The 19864-nt window shown below is 38.9% G+C and overlaps 1 protein-coding gene across 1 annotated transcript in view; it reads right to left on the bottom strand.

Moving 5' to 3' along the window:
• LOC105992155 (syntaxin-3-like) overlaps window positions 1–8618 on the bottom strand; it is a 67800-nt gene extending 59182 nt beyond the window's left edge. Inside the window, exon 1 of the mRNA XM_013024978.1 lies at window positions 7823–8618. Within this exon, the coding sequence (XP_012880432.1) occupies window positions 7823–8618 (796 nt within the window). The remainder of the gene's footprint in view (window positions 1–7822) is intronic.
• Window positions 8619–19864: the final 11246 nt, after the last annotated feature.

The following is a 19864-nucleotide window of genomic DNA, read 5'->3' as shown; positions in this document are numbered from 1 at the left end:
CCCCCACTCCCCCCACCTCCAAAGTTGTAAAGTTCATTTTTTGACATAACGACTTGTACATTTCATTGTTGCAATGGGTCCACTTGTATTCCTATTTAAACGATTTGTTTTTTCCCTTCCCCTCCACAAATTATACCAAAATCAAATACAGTGAAAGAAGGGGTTATACCATGGGGGAGGGACATACAAAGCAACAAAGAAATAATCTTAAAAATATGTTAGAAACAATTGCATGAAAGAAAAAACATTTGAATACTTATCTTGGGGTTCATTTCACATACATAAACTTATCTGACCTTTTCTTTTTTATTAATAAGTTTTTTATTGTGAAAATACTGTACAGAGGGGTTACAATTACATGAGCAAGATAATGAGTATGTTTCTTATCAAGCATTGTTGCTTCATCCTTTTTTTTCCCTTACCATCCCTGCCCTCCAATCTCCAGGACTCTACTTCCCCCCTTCTTCCCACCCCCACCCCGCCAAAGTTGTAAAGTTCGTTTTTCAACATAGCATCTTGTAAATTTCATTGTTGCAATGGGTCCACCTGTATCCTTATTTAAACAATTTGTTTTCTTTCTCTCACCAAATTATACCAACATTAAATACAGTGAAAACAGGCGTTATACTGTGGGAGACGGGCATACAAAGCAACAAAAAAAATCACCCTATAAATATGTTAGAAGCATAGCAAGAAAGAAAACCATCTGAGTCCCTATCTTGGGGTTCATTAAGCCTAACATCAACTTATCTGACCTTTTCTGCTTGTCACAGACATATACCAGTTATTGCAAATAAAGGAAACATGGGACCTATGTTTCTATGGGCCTGGCTTACTTCACTTAATAGAATGTTTTCCAAGTCTTTCCATTTCCTAACAAATGAGGCAATGTCATTCTTTCTGATGGAGGCATAGAATTCCATGTGTATATATGCTACATTTTCTTGATCCATTCATCTACTGAGGGGCATCTGGGTTGGTTCCATAGCTTAGCTATGGTAAATAATGCTGCAACAAACATAGTTGTTCTGGTAGGTTTAGTATGGTCTTGTTTGTGATCATTCTTGATCTTGCATTTCTAAATCTACTCCATGAAACATCCTTATTCTCCAAGGAACACTAGTAAGCAGATATTCATGGAACAAAAATCCATGAATAGCAGTGAAGAGAAAACAATTAAAAAAGGAAGATCAAAGTCTGGTAAGATGGGAATAACAGTACTTTACCTATTTGCTTTACAAGGTTTTTAAGTTCTAATGAGATATTGATATTTTTAAAACTGCAAAATATTGAGCAAGGATAAGATCTATCAAACCAAAGTGAGGCAAGACTGAATGAGACAACTCTTCTGTCTCCCATGAATACTCTCCTTTGAATACTCAAATCTACTTGGAATAAATGAATAATTCATAATTTATCAATAATTGTAAACTTTGTTTGACTGAAAAAAGACAAGTGTCTCTACACTAAAATGTACTAGTATATCCAGTAAGATTGCTTTGAGTTGTTTCATAAATCTGGTTTTTAAATTAAGTTTTTTGTTTATGTCTTATTTTCCCACACAACCCCTCTACGGCAAAGTCACATCTGCCTTTGGACCACCCACAGCATGCAGCAAAGCCCTAAACATGTAGTTTAAGCTCATGAAGCATTTGTTTTATAATATAAATAATTTACTACCACAAACTCAGCAGATAACTTAAGAAGCCTCTGAAAAACTCAGGAAATGTTCCCAGTCTCTTAAAACTGAAAGAATAAATTCTGGAAGATAATTCATAACTGCATTGTAACTATAACCATAGAGCCTCCAAAGCACTTTGTAAACTGGCAAAAAAAAAAAACGAATATAAAACTAGGTATATGTACTGGGGACAACATAGGACACACAAAACCTAGCTGCATAGCACTGACCCATTCCTAGAAGCAAGAACTTAACTGACAATGTTGCCAAAGGTGGTAAGAAAGAAGAGGTATTAGAGACAGAGGCTTTGCTGTGGAGTTAGAAACATACCTGAGACAATTCTGAAGCAAGGTGTAAATGAAGTATTTCCAGTCTAGGCAAAAGCGTCTTTTTTTGGTGTGGAAGATTGAACCCAGGGCCTTGAACATGCTACATAAGAGCTCTACCACCAGACTATACTGTATCTGTACCCCATAAAACAACTGTTAATTGTTACTAATGACTTGATAGTATACGGTAAAATGCATAGTATGTACAAACTCTAAAGAATGACTAGCATAGACATATTAAAGAAATGTATGTTACAATAGTAGCTGTAATTATTTCTAAGGCATAAGATTGTGAGTCATTCTTTTTATAATGTTTCCTTTTTCACTCCACTTATAAAAATATTTGTATAATGTTCACAAATATCATTTATTTTTATAAAAATTTTAGCCAGGCACTAGTGGCTCCCATCTGTAATCCTAGCTACTCAGGAGGTTGAGATCTGAAGACCTGTGGTTCAAAGCCAGTTAGGGCAAGAAAGTCCATAGAACTCTTAATCTCTAATTAATCACGAAAAAATAAACCCACCCAGAAATGGAGCTGTGACTCAAGTAATAGAGCACAAGCCTTTAGCCTGAAAGCTCAGAGGCATAACCAGGCCCTTAGTTCTGTGCCCCAGGACTGGCACAAAAGATTTTAATATGATAGGTTATGTACAATTTTTTAAATGAAGTCACTTTGTGTATGTGCATGTGTGCAGTGATAGGAACTGTTATTCCATGGCACTCCCACACATCCACATATGCTTCTTCACTTGTCTTCTGGTCATTTCCACAAGACATAGCCACTTGTTTAACCTCACTTACTTCCCAAAGCCTGTAGCTGAGCTAAAGTGACTCACTTAGCACTAACTGGGAGAATGAAGAGATAGGTTGATCACAATTTTAAACAATATGGGTGAGGAAGGTGGGGCTTAGCTTTCGTGCATTAAGTACAAACTGACTTCCCTTCCAGTGATAAGGTAGTTAAGGCACCACAGGTTAATATTTGCCAACACTATTCTGAGCAGAGATCTGAGTGCCTTTTGAGGAATTCACTTGTGAAAAGAATAACTTGATCAAAAGTCAGTGTCCACATGGTCTTTGTATGGTTAGCCACACATGCAGTAGTTTAGGATCTACAGAGTTCCGTTTATTAAACCCTGTGTCATGAGGGGTGTGATGGTACAAAATCCACAGGGATAGTAACTAGGGCATCTCACCTCACATGCCCAAGGTGATTTGGGTACCTTATCCATGAAACAGAAGTAATAATTTTTGCCTACTTCCTAAGAGTGTTGAGAGGTTCAAAGGAGATAAGAGATGACACAGTCCTTTGATAACTGGAAAACATGTATAAATAATTAGATATTACATCAAGAATTCTTTTCTGCTCACTATAATAAATAAAAATGATCCATGTACTTTGTGTGTTTAAGTATGCAGTTATTACTCTGCTCTTTTTCTAAAATCTGTACCACTATCTCATCTCCCCATACCTCTTCTCCACATACATGCAAACTCTTACAAGCTAATGATACACTCTTTTGCTGGAATAACTTTTCTAGATACAAGCTAGGCACCAGTAGTCCATGCCTGAAATCCTAGCTATTTAGGAGGCTCAGATCTAAGGATTGCAATTCAAAAACAGCCCATGCAGGAAATTCCCTGAAACACTTATTTCCAATTAAGCACCAAAAAAGCCAGAAGTGGAGCTGTGGTATTATTGATAGAGAGCCAACAAAGTTCAAGGACAGAATCCAGGCCCTGAGTTCAAGCCCCAGAACCAGCATGCACCCGTGCACATGCAAGCACATGCACGCACACGCACACACGTGCACACACACACACACACACACACACACACACTGCACAGATTCTAGATACAGCCTCCATGGTTTAAAAGTGTTATTTCAAAAATGATGCTCAAGAGAGGCATTGGTGCCTCACACCTATAATCCTAGCTACTCCAGAGGCTGAGATCTAAGGATTGCAGTTCAAAGCCAGCCCAGGCAGATAAGTTTTGGGGTCTTGGGGGGGTATAGTTTTTTATTTGTTGTTTTTTTTTGCCAGTCCTGGGACTTGAACTCTGGTCCTGGGCTCTGTCCTTGAGCTTCTTTTGCTCAAGGAGAGCACTCTACCACTTGAGTCACAGCATCTTTCTGGCTTCTTTGAGTAGTTTATTGGAGATAAGAGTCTCATGGACTTTCTTGCCTGAGCTGGCTTCAAACCATGATCTTCAGATCTCAGCCTCCTGAGTAGCTAAGATTACAGGCATGAGCCATCAGAGCCTGGGTGCCATGAAACTCTTATCTTCAATTAACCACTCAAAAAACAGAAATAGTGCTGTGGCTCAACTTGTAGAGCACTAGCTTTGAACACAAAGAGGTTCATGGACAGTGCCCAGAACCAGAGTTCAATCCCCGTAACTGACAAAAGAAAATGATGGTCAGTTATAGCACCTAGCAATAGAAAAATCTCTTCCTGGTAAAAGAAGAAAAATACACCAGGACATAATAAATTATACAGGCTCTAGCATTCACACAGAGTGAGACCAAAGGAGGATATTCTTAGGAGCAGATGACATAGGTACAATACCTATGTGCATCTGATGATGTAAAAGAATATTTATGAAAATAACTCCAGCAAGTAGAAATAAGAGGTTTATTTTTTTTCTTTGTTGCTGTTTCTGCTTTCATTTACTTTTGTCTTGTTTGTTCATTTATCTGTCTTTGGGATGGTAGAGCAGAGAAGGGAGACACAGAAATGGTGGGATAAAGGGTGAATGAGGGACTGGGAAGGTAGCTCAGTGGTAGAGCGCTTACCTTGCATGCATGAGACCCTGGGTTCGATTCTTCAGCACCACATAAGAAAAAAGAAAAAAGCCAGAAGTGGCTCTGTGGCTCAAGTGTTAGAGCGCTAACCTTGAGCTGAAGAGCTGAGGGACAGAGCCCAGGCCCAGAGTTCAGGCCCCACAACCAGACCCCCCCAAAAAAAGGTGAATGAATGTAGCAATGATACTCACTAGACATTATGTTGAAAATGAACTATGCAATTTGTAGGTGGGGACTGGAAGGAAAAAGTATGAAAGAGTCAGGGAAGGGATGACATTTTTCCAAAAAAAAATGCACTCTTTATCTGACTTATGTAATTGTAGCCTTTCTGTACATCACCTTTACAATAACAATAAACATTTTTAAAAGAAAAATCTCTTCGGAGCTGGGAAGGTGGTTCAGTGGTAGAGTGCTTGCCTTGCAGGCCTGAGGCCCTGGGTTCGATTCCTCAGCACCACATTAAAAAAAAAAGCCAGAAATGGCGCTGTGGCTCAAGGGGTAGAGCGCTAGCCTTGAGCTGAAGAGCTCAAGTGCCCAGGCCCAGAGTTCAGGCCCCATGACCGGACCCCCCCCCCAAAAAAAAAGAAAAAGAAAAATCTCTTCCCTCAATTCACAGTCTCTCAAATGACCAGTAGCTTTGGCAGAATATTGAACAATATTGACTAAAATAACAATAAAATATGGAAATTTACTGATGACCAAAGGATAGAGGCATTCAAAACTCTCTTTGGGCTGAAATGTAGCTCAGTGGCAAAGCACTTGCTTAGCAAGTGCAACGTTCTGGGTTTGATCCCCAGTACCAAAAAAGAAAAGACCAAAATAAATAAATAAACCTGTCCTTATCATGACCTAAGAAAGTACCATCCCGAATCCTAGAAGCTCAGCATCCAATTTTATAGCTAAATGCCTATCCATAGTGTAAGAAAGGAGATTATTATGGGTTTATGCATTTATTTTACTTAATATTAGAATACATAAACATCAATTTCACTTATATTGTTGATGGTGGCATTGTCTAGGAAACTAGCAGCAAGATGGTGGAGATTTTTGAAAACTCAACTCCATTATCTGAGGGAGCCAGTCTCCATAAAATGACACTTGCAGGCATCTGTTATCTGTTATTGTACCAATGGCAGTTCAACAAGGATTACAACAGTGTATGGTATTTATAACACTTTAAAGTCACTTTTACACATCACATTCCCACAGAATTTAATTCTCATTTAAATGTTAAACAAGAAATCTAAAAATATTCTGAATCTTGTCCTTTCAGATGTGTTTCTCTAAAGGACATGAATTGCATCAACTAAACCAATGAAAATACTAATGATACAGTCTGCAGGCTAGTACTACGAAAAACATAGAAAGAATTTAAAGAAAGGGAGGTTCAAGTTAAAGGTGTTATAGTTCTTGAAACAGAAAGATGTAAATACAAAAATGTGTTTGCTCTTTGGAACTAGTTTCACAAAATCCCTTCCTTAAAGAAATGAATAACTTAAAGATATCCTTCTACAACAGACAGCGAAAAGGGCTCATGTGCTTGTCAAAACTTGTGCCTGGCCCCAAGTCTCTGTGTGTGTGTGAGTGTCCCAGATTTGGGGCTTGAACTTGGTGTCTCATTCCCACTTAATTTTCTTGCTCATAGCTGATTCTCTACCCCTTGAGTCATGCCTCCAGTCTGGCATTTTGCTGGTTAATTGGAGATATAGTCTTCTGGACATTTTTTCCCCCACTTCTGATTTTCAACTGAGATCCTCCAAGTCTCAACCACCTGAGAAGCTAAGATGACAGGCAGAAGTCAATAGTGCCTAGTCGCAAGTCCCTCTTAAGTCACTGAAGCTAAATATTTCTAAGCCTTTCCTGGTCACCCATAGAGTTTGGGCTGCTCTCACAAGCCCTGATCTCCTGATCAGGATCCACATGGATCTATATCAAGGAAATCTCTCCCCACTAAACTCCCTTAGATTTCTTCTTCCACACATACTACTAACCTGTGGCCTTCACTTATTAAGGCTACTTGAAACCCCACAGAATAGAAAATTTTATTACTAGAATAACATGAAGGTGGGTAAGCCTAGGACAGCAGATAGCTCACATGCTAAGTTTTATTCCTGCTAATGTCATCCCTATATCCTTATCTTTTTTTGGGGGGGGTCGGTTATAGGGCTTGGGTGCTGTCCCTGTACTCTTCAGCTCAAGACAAGCACTCTACCATTTGAGCCACAGTGCCACTTCTGGTTTTCTGGTTGGAGATAATAGTCTCATGGACTTTCCTTCCTGGGCTGGCTTTGAACTGTGATCCTCAGATCTCAGCCTCCTGAGTAGCTAGGATTACAGGCATGAGCCACTGGTGCCTAGCCCTATATCCTTATCTTTGCACAGAACATTCAAACTTGTCCTCTAGTTTCCTATAATTTTTCCACAATAGCCAGCCCTTCATCCTCTATTCTCTCAATCAATGTTTTTAAAACTGCTTTTAAGCAGTCTGCCATCCCTATCATGGCCCACCAATTGCCATCTTTTATACCCCAACTCAGTATTTGATATGCATTCTTTGCTGTGCTGAGGTTTTGATGGGAAATGTCCCATTCTATTGCTTGTCATTCCCTTAGAAAGAAATATCTAGTAAAGTTCTGATGGGAGAAAAGAGAAGAAAAAGGTATCATTCTGGTACCTAGAACAAGCAGTGGTGAAAAGGAAAAAGAAAACACTAACTTCTGAACAAGGGAGAACCACAGCTTTACTGCACGGCTCCACTGGATAAAACAAGCAAATCACATTTGGTTTGACAGATTCAGTACTGAACATTCATTTGTACAGATGAAGTTTAGGCATCAAAATAGAGCTAATAATGCTTTTTTTTCTCTAGCAGTTGCTCATACCACCAGTAGATCCATGTGCTGCTCAATTTAGGGTCCTGGTCATACAGGAAAGGCATGTACAACAGGCACAGAGTCCTGCCACAGTGGATACCATCATCAAAAAACGTGATGGGCGCTTACATTTAAAAGCTTTCTTCATTGTCTCGTTTGACTGTTCAATGTAGTCTTGGGTGTGCAAAATGTTGTACTCAATGTTATCCACCAATTCCTGTTGCTCTGAGATGAGTATCTCCAGTTGGAGAAAGATGGTATGTAACTCACTGATCTCATACTCCAGGTCCAGTAGCTGCTGGTGACGGACTTGGGCCACAGCCAGGACCTGCTTAGCTTTCAAGATATCTAGATCATGACCCACAATTGGAGGAGCCAGAGAGCTAGCCACCAGATTCTCCAGGTCTTCCTCCTGAAGCTTCAGGCCTGCTAGTTCAGCCTGCCTCAACATCTTCTCCTTCAGCCTTACCCTATACTTTGCCTCACAGACAAAGTGATGGCTCATGATGGCATGGTAGCGACTGAGGAGGACAGAGAGTTGGCTCTGACGGATGCGGTGTTCAACCCGCCAATACTTACAGTCCGTGGTCAGTTCATGCTGGATGGCAGTTATTTGGGGATAGATGAACTGGGCTTGGCTGGCAAAAGAAGCCTTCATGATATTCAAATCATTCTTCTCCGTGAACACACTCTCCTCTGTAGTGCAGCATAATACATCTTGCTGCTTTTTATCTATTAACTCAGACAGCCCTTTTAGATCTGTCAGCTCCAGGGACAGCTCAGCCACTTCCTGAAAGAACTTCTGTAGAGAGTTAGTCTCACTGACCTTGAAAGCTGCATTGTCAAAAACCAAATTATCGTCCAACTCTGCAAAGTCTCTTCCTTGGTTTATTAGGCTTTTCAGTTCCTCAAGCCTATCCTTCATCTTCAGCTCTAGCAGTTTGCCATAGTGGAAGGACAGGAAATACTGGCCTCAGCTCTCAGTAGTGATGTGTGGAGACATGAGTAGCTCAGTTTTACGTCAGTGGAAGCTATTAAAACTCTCCTTCCCAGGTAAGCAAATATTGGCAAAGTAAATAGGCTTCTGCTTTGTTGGCTCAGTATCAGGTAGTAAGGCACACAGGATTGGCTAAATTGTATGCCAGGAATGGGCCAGGCACTAACCTGATTTGTTAAGAGTTGGGGCAAGAGTACGTTTGAGCATTGGAGAGCACAGCCAAATGGTAACAAAGAGAAAATCTGGAGTCTGAACACTCCAGAGGCATTGTACCTGACTGGGTTCATGGAAGGTAAACAAAGGGGTAGAAGACATAGGAAAGATCATGTGATTGGAAAATTCTCTGTGACAAGTGTGGTTTTCTTAATTAAGATGGTTACAAGTTGGGTGCCAGTTGCTCATGCCTGTAATCCTTGCTGATCAGGAGGCTGAGATCTGAGGACTGCAGTTAAAAGCTAACTTGGGCAGGAAAAGTCTGTAATACAAACTTCTTTTTTGGTTGAACTCTGGGCTTGGGCGCTGTCCTTCAGCTCTTCAGCTCAAGGTGAGCGCTCTACTGTTTGAACCACATCACCACTTCCAGTTTTCTAGTAGTTTATTGGAGATAAGAGTCTCATGGACTTTCCTGCCAGCGCTTGCTTTGAACCATGATCCTCAGATCTCAGCCTCCTGAGTAGCTAGGATTACAAGCGTGAGCCACCAGCACCCGGCTTGTAATGCAAACTTTTATCTCCAGTTAACTACAGAAAAAAAAAGCTGGAAATGGAGCTGTGGCCCAAGTGGTGGTATACTACCTTAAGCAAAAAAGCTCAGAAGCAGTGCCTAGGCCCTGAATTCAAGCCCCAGGACCAACACTCACATACATGCCAAAAAATGATAGTTAGCTAAATTGGCTCTGTAGAAGCATTGGCCTATAGTCTTGCTAGCTTTGAGCCCTGTGTATGATGCAGAAAAAAACTCCTTTAATTAGAATTTCAGATTTCTCAAAAATTAGCACTGTTTCCTTTTTTCATTTTAAATAGTTCTCATACTTTTTTTTAAAAGGTTTCATGAATTTATGGTCCAAGGATACAATTTCTGTAAATCTGTTCCTTGGTCAGCAAAATAGAAGAACTAATTATACTTCCTAAACAAAGTTGTAATAAAATCAAAGACCTAATATATGCAAACTTCTTTAAATAGTATCTGACAAATAACGAGGTCTGTTGTCAACTTGATAACTATATTATTAATGTAAAACATCTGCATAGGCACCAAGGTCAACCTTTCAGTGAATGCTAAAGTTACTCAGTATGAAGGGAAAAAAATGTGTTCTTAGCACTGCCATCTGTCCTTCCAAAACTCTTTTCCCTTCCATGAGCCTTTTTTACTCCACTGATATCCAACATTAGTTTGCTAGCTTTAAATGTGTAGAGAATTGGAGCATGACACTATTTTCCTGTATGTTTCCAGCCTTTACTGAAATCCAACAGAACACAAATTCTGACAACTCAATCAGTAGTGATCATGAACCTCATCATTTCACAAATGAGAAAAAATGAGGCCCAGAGAGGTGAAATGACATGTTCAAAGCTACAGAACTAGTTGCTTACCAAACTAGGACAAAAAAGTTCATGACCAGGGCTGGGAATGTGGCTTAGTGGTAGAGTGCTTGCCTAGCATGCATGAAGCCCTGGGTTCAATTCTTCAGTACTACATAAACAGAAAAAGCCAGAAGTGGTTCTGTGGCTCAATTGGTAGAATACTAGCCTTGAGCGAAAGAAGCTCTGAGACAGTGCCTTAGGCCCTGAGTTCAAGCCCCAGGACTGGCAAAAAAAATCATGAACGAAAACTTCTACCATCTGAACACATATTCATATTCCTTTCCTTTATGAATGTGAATTAATACATGCTTATATTGTCTATATTATTCCCCAAAATAATCTAAAATTTCATCATGGTATTATAAATACACTGTATCCCCATGTAATATTTCTTTTTTTCAGGCAGAAAAAGTTTTATTTCTGAATTGCTGCCCCGCTGGGCATGGTGGGAACACAAATGGCCAAAGGGCTCCATATAATATTTCTCATGCCAAGAGTTTTAAATGAAATACAAAGCAAGTGGAAGCAAGGAAGAGAAACATTTAGTAAAATCAAATTACAAAGGGGATATTCTCTGTGATTCATTTTAGGGGGAGAAAGCATGAGACTTTGATAGTTCTGATGCAGGTGAAAAGCCAACGACTTTACATAGAGGAGAAGTTCCCACTATTGAGCCCTACCATGTACCAGAGTCTGTTATCAACTATGCATACAGTTATTTAACCCTCAAAAGAAATTTGTGACATGAGAATGACTACCATGTCCATTTTTTTATAGATGAGAAAACTGAGGCCCAGAGAATAGGGTTACAAAATAAAATACAGGATTCTAATGAAATTAGAATTGCAAATAGATAACAAATAATTTTATTTCAATTTATTTCATTTCATTTCAATTTTTATCTTATTTTATTTTGCTAGTATTTGGGCTAGAACTCAGGGCCATGGCACTACTCCTTAGTTTTTTACATTCAAGACTAGCATTCTACCTTTTGTAACACAGCTCCACTTCTAGCTTTTTGCAAGCTAACTGGAAAACAGAATTTCACAGACTTTCCTGCCTGGGCTGGCTTCAAAATATGATCCTCAGATTTCAGCCTATTGAGTAGCTAAGATTACAGGTGTGAGACACTAATGCCCAGCTAATTTTAGGTTTTGAACTGTATACTGCTATCCATAGGGATATTCTGAAATTTTCTGCCAGACTCACACACAAAAGGCAGGAAACACCTTTCTTTAGTATAAGTGATATGCTCCAGTAGCCAGTTGGTGTAACTAGCATATTTGCATGTTGTAGTTATCATTGAGAGAGGGTTAACATATGAGTACTATGGGAGAAAGACAGATGGGGTAAAAATGGTGAGCATTTATAACCAAATTAAGCATTTAAATGATGTGATAAAAGTTAACACAGGGCTGGAGGTGTGGCTACAGGGTAGCCATTATGAAAATTCCTCAAAAAAAGGAAAAACTAAAGGAGCTGGGAATGTGGCTTAGTGGTAGAGTGCTTGCCTCACATGCACTGCATTTGATGTAGTCCTGGGTTCGATTCCTCAGAACCACATACACAGAAAAAGCCAGAAGTGGTGTTGCAGCTCAAGTGGTAGAGCACTAGTGTTGAGCAAAAGAAGCTCAGGGACAGAGCCCAGGCTCTGAGTTCAAGCACCAAGACTGGCAAAAAAGAAAAAGAAAAACTAAAAATAGAACTTCCAGATGATCCAGCAATCACATTAGTATGTATTCAACAGAAATGAATTGAGTATATTGAAGAAATACCTTCATGCTGGTGTTCATTGCACCACTATTCAGAATAACCAAAATGTGGCTACTAACTGATGAATAAATAAAGAAAATGTGGTACTCACACAAAGTGGAGTACTATTCAGCCAAAGAGTGAAGTGCTGTCATTTGTAACAACATGAATATAACTAAATATAACTATGTCATGTGAAATTAATCATCACAGAAAGACAAGTACTGTATGATCTCATTTATATATGTAATTTTTTGTATTTAAAACTTTTTTCCAAGTTTATTTATTTAGTTATTGTTAAGGAGGTTACAGTTACATAAGTAAGGTAGTGATTACATTTCTTGTCTAACTTGTTATCCCTTCACTCATTTTTCTCCCTCTTTCCCTACTCCCTCAATTTCCCTCCCCCAAGTTGTACAGATCATTTACAACGTGTCTTGTGAGCACTGGTGTTGCACTGGTTCCCGCCTTGTCCTTTGTCTCACCATTTTGTTGTTCCCCTTCCCTTCCCTAAGTTCAGATAAATGTGTATCCAATACCCAAGGCACCAAAATCGAGTGCAGTGACAACAGGGGATATGCTATATGCATACAAAGGAAACAAGAAAAATCACATAGTACATTAAAAACAACAACAACAAAGAAAATCCTCTTGTATCCATGTCTTGGACTTCATTTTGTTTAGCAACATCTTAATGGTCATATGTACATAACTATTGAGCTATTCTGCTCATCTGCTAAAAGTATCCTAGATATGTACTAATTATTACAAATAAAGAAACCATGGGAGCTGTGTTTCTTTGTGTCTGGCTTACTACACGTAATGTGATTTTTCCAAGTCTTTCCATTTCCTTACAAATGAGGTGGTGTCATTCTTTATATATATATATATATATATATATATACTACATTTTCTTGATTCATTCATCTACTGAGGGGCATCTGTGTTGATTCCATATCTTAGCTATAGTAAATAATTCTGCAATAAACATAGTTGTGCTGGTAGCTTTAGTGTGGCTTTGTTTGTGGTCATTTGTGTAAATGCCCAGACGTAGGTGTATGTAATATTGAAATGAAACAAATTCAGTCAGGGGTTGATCGTAGGAATAGATCTGTGGAGATACTGGTCCCACAATACAAATATTCAGTAGGAGGAAAAGTTCAATGGATTTACCATACAATTTTGTGATTAGAGTCACAGTCATTAACATTGAAAAGTATTTTTGGAAATTGACAATAGAGTTTGTGTTCTTACTGTAACAAGTGGTAAGTATGTGAAACAGTGCCTATGTTAATTAGCTTGTTTTAGCCATTTCACAGCAGTATATATGTATTTCAAAATATATCATACTAGATAAATATGTTTTGTCAATTTTAAAAGAAGAGGATGGGGAAACTTTGGGTAATAGATAATTTTGTTTAACTTGACCAGTGTGGTGGCTTCTTAGATACATACATATCGTAAGATGTATTAAATAAATTGGGCAGGGTGGATCATGCCTGTAACCTTAGTTATTCTGGAGGCTGAGATTAAAAATATGATGGTTTAAAAGTAGACTGAGTGTAAAAGTTTGCAAAATCCCTTCTCTAGGTGTGGTAGCTTTTATCTGTCATCCTAGTTATGTGGGAGCCTGATATCAAGAGGATTAAAGTTCTAGGATTAAAATTCACAGGAATCCATCTTAATGAAATAAGCTGAGCATGGCAGTGTGCTGCTATCAATTTAGCTATGATGAGAAGCATAGAATAGGAGGATGGTGATTCAGGGCCAGGCAAAAAGGAAGACCCTATCTGAAATTAACCAGTACAAATAAAAGAAGCTGGGTATGTTGCTCACGTGTAGAATACCACCGTAGCAAGCACAAGATCCTGAATTTAAACTCACATACTGTTAAAAATGTACCAAATTGTGCAGCACCGGTGGCTCATGTTTGTACTAGCTACTCAGAAGGAGGAAATCTGAGGATCAAGTTTCAAAGCCAGCCCAGGCAGGAAAGTCCATGAGACTTATCTCCAATTACCTACCAAAAAGCCAGAAATGGAGCTGTGGCTCAAGTGATAGAGTAGTATTATTGAGCAAAAAACCTCAAGGACAGTGGCCAGACCTCAGTACTTGAACACAAAAAACATATCAAATTGTAACTTCAAATATAAACTATAATACATTAATTATGCACTAAAAACAAGTTTTGTTGGTTTGTATGTCCCTCCCCCATGATATAAAACCCCTGTTTTCACTGTATTTGATGTTGGTATAATTTGTGGAGGGGAAGGGAAAAACAAATTGTTTAAATAGGGATACAGGTGGACCCTTTGAAACAACGAGATGTACAAGACATCATGAAAAAATGAATTTACAACTTTGGTGCAGGGGGGCTATGGGAAGGGATGGGAAGGGGAAACACAGGAGGAGGCAACAATGCTTGATAAGAAATGTACTCATTACCTTGCTCATGTAATTGTAACCCCTTTGTATGGTATTTTCACAATAAAAAAAGTTTTATGCAAACAAAACAGGGCAAGAGGTGATGTTGTGACTACTTTGGAAATAATGTCTGTATATTTCATTATATATCTGGTTTTATAATAACCATATCTTGATGACTGACATCCTCTTCTCATATTTTGTCTAAGACTCTTGAATCTTAAAATGCACAATTTATGTAGACACATGGGTTTAACTCATGTTTAGTAATCACACTCTTACTCCAGTACAGTTTCAGTTATATTCTTAGCTCAATTTGATTTGTGCTTGATCTAATTCATTAACCATTTATTTACTTATTTCCTTTCTCATTCCAAAAGTGATAGAAAGTATTCATCTTTCTTTAGAAATATACTGATAGAGGGCTGGTAATGTGGCTTAGTGGTAGAGTGCTTGCCTAGCATATATGAAGCCCTGAGTTTGATTCCTCAGTACCACATAAACAGAAAAAGCCAGAAGTGGCACTGTGGCTCAAGTGGTAGAGTGCTAGCTTTGAGCAAAAGAAGCTCAGGGGCAGTTCCTTGAGTTCAAGCCACAGGACTAGCAAAGGAAAGAAATGTACTGATAGAGCCAGGATCATTAGTGTTTGCCTGTCATCCCAGCTATATGAAAGACTGAGATCAACAGAATCATAATTCCAGTATTGCACAGACAAAAGAAATCATGTGATTCCATATCAACAGAGGAACCTGCACATGGTGACATGAAACAGTCATCCCAGCTATGTAAGGAATATATACATATATATATATATATTAGACTATATATATATATGTATATATATATATATTAGAGATCACAGTCCAAACGCCTTTAGGTAGTAAATAAACAAGACCATGTCTCAAAATAACTAGGGCAAAAAAAGGACTAGATACATGACTCAGTAGAAGAATGTTTACCTAACAAGTGAAAAGTGCTGAGCTCAAACCCTAGTACCATTAAAACAAAAAAAAATAATAAAAATAATAATTACTGGTAGTATGTAAATGAAGTCTAGCCTCAGGCAAATTAGCAGATATAAGAAATGTTTTCATATCAGTTAAAGCAAGCAAATAAAATACAACTTCAAACACGAAGGCTTTTATTTTTTAAGAGAAATAAAACCTTAAGCCAGCCACTGATGGTTCAAGCCTATAATCCTACTTAGGAGACTGAGATCTGAGGATTGTGGTTTGAAGACAGCCAGAGCAGGAACGTTCATGAGAATCTTAACTTCAATAATCTACACAGAAAAAAGCTGGAAGTAGCACTGTGGCTCAAGTGGTAGAGCACTAGCCTTGAGCACAAAGAGGCTCAGGGACAACACTCAGGCCCTGAGTTCAAGCCCCAAGACCAGCAAAAAAAAAAAAGAGAGAGAGAGAGAAATAAAAATCTTGATTTTTTCACACTTACTTAAACCAGACTACTGATCAAAGCTCATTACCTATATTTAAAAATTAGCTGCTAAACTATGTTGCAGGAGGCTCACACTTGTAATCCTAGCTAATTAAGAAGATTATTGTTCAAAGCCAGGCCAAATAAAAATGTGCACAAGACATCATCTCCAAAATAACTACCCAAAAGCTGGGCTGGAGGACTGGCTCAAGTACTAGGGCCCTAGGAGAACAGCCAGGCCATCTAAACAAGCATGAAACTGAGTTCAAACCCAGTGCCAGCAGGGAGCAAGGAGCAGGGAGTTAGGAGGTATACAGAAGAATTTTTGATTTTAAACTGGATGGTGATTCTCCAGCAGGTAGAAACTGTGTTATTTCATCCTTCCATCTCAGTACTCACTTGACATTCAAGTGTTGCTTGAGAGAACTAGCAAATATATTAACAAATAAATAAAAATAGCAGAGAAAAGTGTCTAATTCCCTACAAGGTCCTGCATGCGTTTTAAGGCTACCTAGGATGCCCTGGAACTGCTGTACACAAAAACAAATTCAGAGCTTGGGTCCATAGGGCCAATTCAGTGACCTACCCAGACAGACTTGGACCCTAAGTGTGGTAAAATACAAGACCATGGGAACAAGTTTGAAGGATGGAGCCACAGAGGCTAGCCACACACTGAATAGGCTTGACGCCTGTGTCCATAGGTATCTGCCTAGTGTTTGAGGGCAGTGAGGCTAAACTGCTGCTGGGGAAAGCTTGTGAACCTCGGCTCACAGGGATTTTCCTGGCAGTGGTTGTACTTGAAGCTTGGTCCTGGGATCCCACCTTGGCTATGGAAATTGGCCTGACACTGAAACAGGCCTGAGGCCTGTGGCATTGGGGACCCTCTGAGTGCTAAGGGTTGTCTACAGCCTGGCTCAAGCAGGTCAGCCATATCAATGGGGCAGCCCAGAGAACAAACTGGCCAAGCAGACTTAAAGCCTGGGACTACAAAATGCATCCTTGCACAGAGCCAAGTCTGTGAATACTATCCTGGATTCTGAAGCTATGGGGGCTTGTGTAACACTCAATTATTACTGGAGTGGGTCTGGTTTTGGAGTTAGATGCCAACTTGAGCGCCCCTTTCCCTCTCCACATGAAGTATATGTCTCTCCATAATGTGCTGCTTGGCATTAGAGGAAGACTGACTAAGGTAACATTGAACTTGCCTTCTTATAGTCTGCTTAATTTGTGCTATGGATAGGTGCTAGAATCTCTCACTTCGTTTCCTTAGCTCTTGGGGAGACACTTTTATGTGTAAAGAGTTGTTTGAATTTGTACTTCTTTGTTAAAATAAGGACTCAAAAGTCCTATTCCATCCTGTTGCTGATACTCATCCACATTTCCTACCATCCATGCTCCTCTTGTAATGTGAATTTACAAATCTCCCATTTAAAGATATTGCTTAGTCCTTAACTTGTTTAAGCTGTGTTGGATTTTCAAAATTTGTTTCAATCAATGAAAGAAATGTTATGCAAACTACCAAACTGCATCACAAAATTCAATGCAGAGTTAAGAAAGATGAGAGAGAATGATGATAGAAATGACACCAATCAAGATGCATTGTACTTATAAACTGATTTGTTGAGTTGAAACCTCTTTGTACAACTGCTTAAAAATAATACGAAAATAAAAAATTTTTAAACGGAATCTGTAAATGTACTAAAAATATTTCCATACATCCTCATAAAAATGCAACCATTGCATTCTCCGATTTGTTTACTGAAAGTCATTGAGTAACATCTAACTGCCTTGAATAAACTATCTCAACACAAAATCCATATGGAAAGATCCTAAGACCACATGAAAATTGAGAATATATCTTTCTGTTCCAACCATCAAAATTACTGACACACAAAAGCCAAGATAATGAGTCTAGTATTAAGCAAAACAAAACAAAAACATAAAATCACTAGATGCATAATTTTAGGTCAGGGCCAGAAGATGCATATGGAGTCTTTCATAAGCTCTCCCGCTATTTGCAATTCACCATCTCATCGTCCAATAACTATCCCTCCCCTAGCCTCAGGCAAAATTTTCTGCCATTGGTGTTTCCATTGTACTTAAAAAACAGATTTCTCTTTATATCTGTATATATTATATAAACATTATAGTTTTATACATTATATATTTATGTATATAAATTTAATTTATTCATATGTGTTTAAACATTTCTCATAATGTATTTCCCTGTGCCCTGTCTTCCTCTTTGTAACTTCAGCTCTGCATGTATCATGACATGGTGCATTGACTCAAGAATGGCCTACAACAATGGGTTTGAATCACTATTCAGGTACTTACAGACTTAAGCAAGTTACTCAATTTTTCTGTACTCTCAGTTGTGGGAAGTAACTACCCCATAGAAATGTTGTGACAATAGGATGAAATGATGCATCTGTCACAAATGCAGGAAGGGTTCATTTATATTAACTTTTGCCACTGCAATGAGACTAGCTTTCACTCTTTAAGGACTTCTGTATCTGAAGCTACTAACCACCTTCCAGACATGTAGTGCCTTTGAGTTACAGATCCACATAGTGTGTGGATTTTTTTTAGAGCTGAACATTATGATTCTCATTAAAAATATTTTGGACTTAGAAGAGGAACAGAAAGGTGAAATGCCTATGTGCATCTGATTATACAAAATAATACTTATCAAAACAAACTGCAGAAATAGAAGCAAGAGATTTTTTCTTTGTTGTTGTTTTGGTTTTCTTTTCTTTTTGTTCTGTTTGTTCATTTACATGTCTTTGGGAATGTAAGAGGGTGACAAAGAAATGGAGGGACCAATGATGAACAAATGCAGCAATGGTATTCACTGGACATTATGTTAACAATGAACGACACAACTTGTAAGTAGGGATGAGAGAAAACCTGAGAGAGAGCATGGGAAGGGGTGACATTGTTTTAAAAAATGTACTCTTTACATGAGTTACATAACTGTAACCCCTCTGCATATATCTTTATAATAAAAATTTTTTAAATTAAAAAAAATTGGAGCGACACAACAATGTCTCATGCCTGCAATCCTAGCTATTCAGGAGGCCGAGATCTGAGGATCACAGTTCAATGCCAGCTTGTACAGGAAAGGTCATGAGACTCTTATTTTCAAAACAAAGCCAGAAGTGAAGCTGTGGCTCAAGTGAAAGAGCACTAACCTTGACCCAAAAAGCACAGAGACAGCCCTCAGGCCCTGAGTTCAAGCCACAGGACAAGCACAAAAAGAGTGGGACTATCAAGAAATAGAAAAACAGGGGCTGGGAAGGTGGCTCAGTGGTAGAGTGCTTGCCTTGCATGCAGGAGGCCCTCAGTTCGATTCCTCAGCACCACATAAGCAGAAAAAAAGCCGGAAGTGGTGCTGTGGCTCAAGTGGTAGAGCACTAGCCTTGAGCTGAAGAGCTGAGGGACAGCGCCCAGGCCCAGAGTTCAGGCCCACGACCGGACGGCTCCACCCCTCCCAAAAAAAAGAAATAGAAAAACAGTAGATGCTGTAGGGGATGTGGCCAAAAGGGAATACAACTACACTGTTGTTGGGAGTGTAAACTTGCTCAACCACTATGGAAAAAAGCATGGAGCTCCCCTTTGACCCAGCAATCCCACTCCTGGGCATTTACCCAACTGAACACAAAAAAGGCTGTCCTAACCTACCAGCACAACCATGTTCATTGCAGCCTTATTTACCATAACCTAGATATGGAACCAACCCAGATGCCCCTCAATAAATGAATGGATCAAGAAGGTGTGATATATATACATAATGAAGTTTTATGCTTCCATCAGAAAGAATGGCATTGCCCCATTCATAAGCAAATGGAAAGACCCGAAAAAATATATTAAGTGAAGTCACCCAGACCTGAAGAAAAGTAAGTTGCATAGCTTCCCTCATTTGTAATAAATACAATATGTCTATGATATTCTTTTTTTCTTGGCCAGTCCCGTGGCTTG

Source organism: Dipodomys ordii, unplaced genomic scaffold (genome assembly GCF_000151885.1).
Source record: "Dipodomys ordii isolate 6190 unplaced genomic scaffold, Dord_2.0 Scaffold80, whole genome shotgun sequence".
Classification (NCBI taxonomy): Eukaryota; Metazoa; Chordata; class Mammalia; order Rodentia; family Heteromyidae; genus Dipodomys; species Dipodomys ordii.
This window is presented reverse-complemented; position numbering and strand designations above follow the sequence as displayed.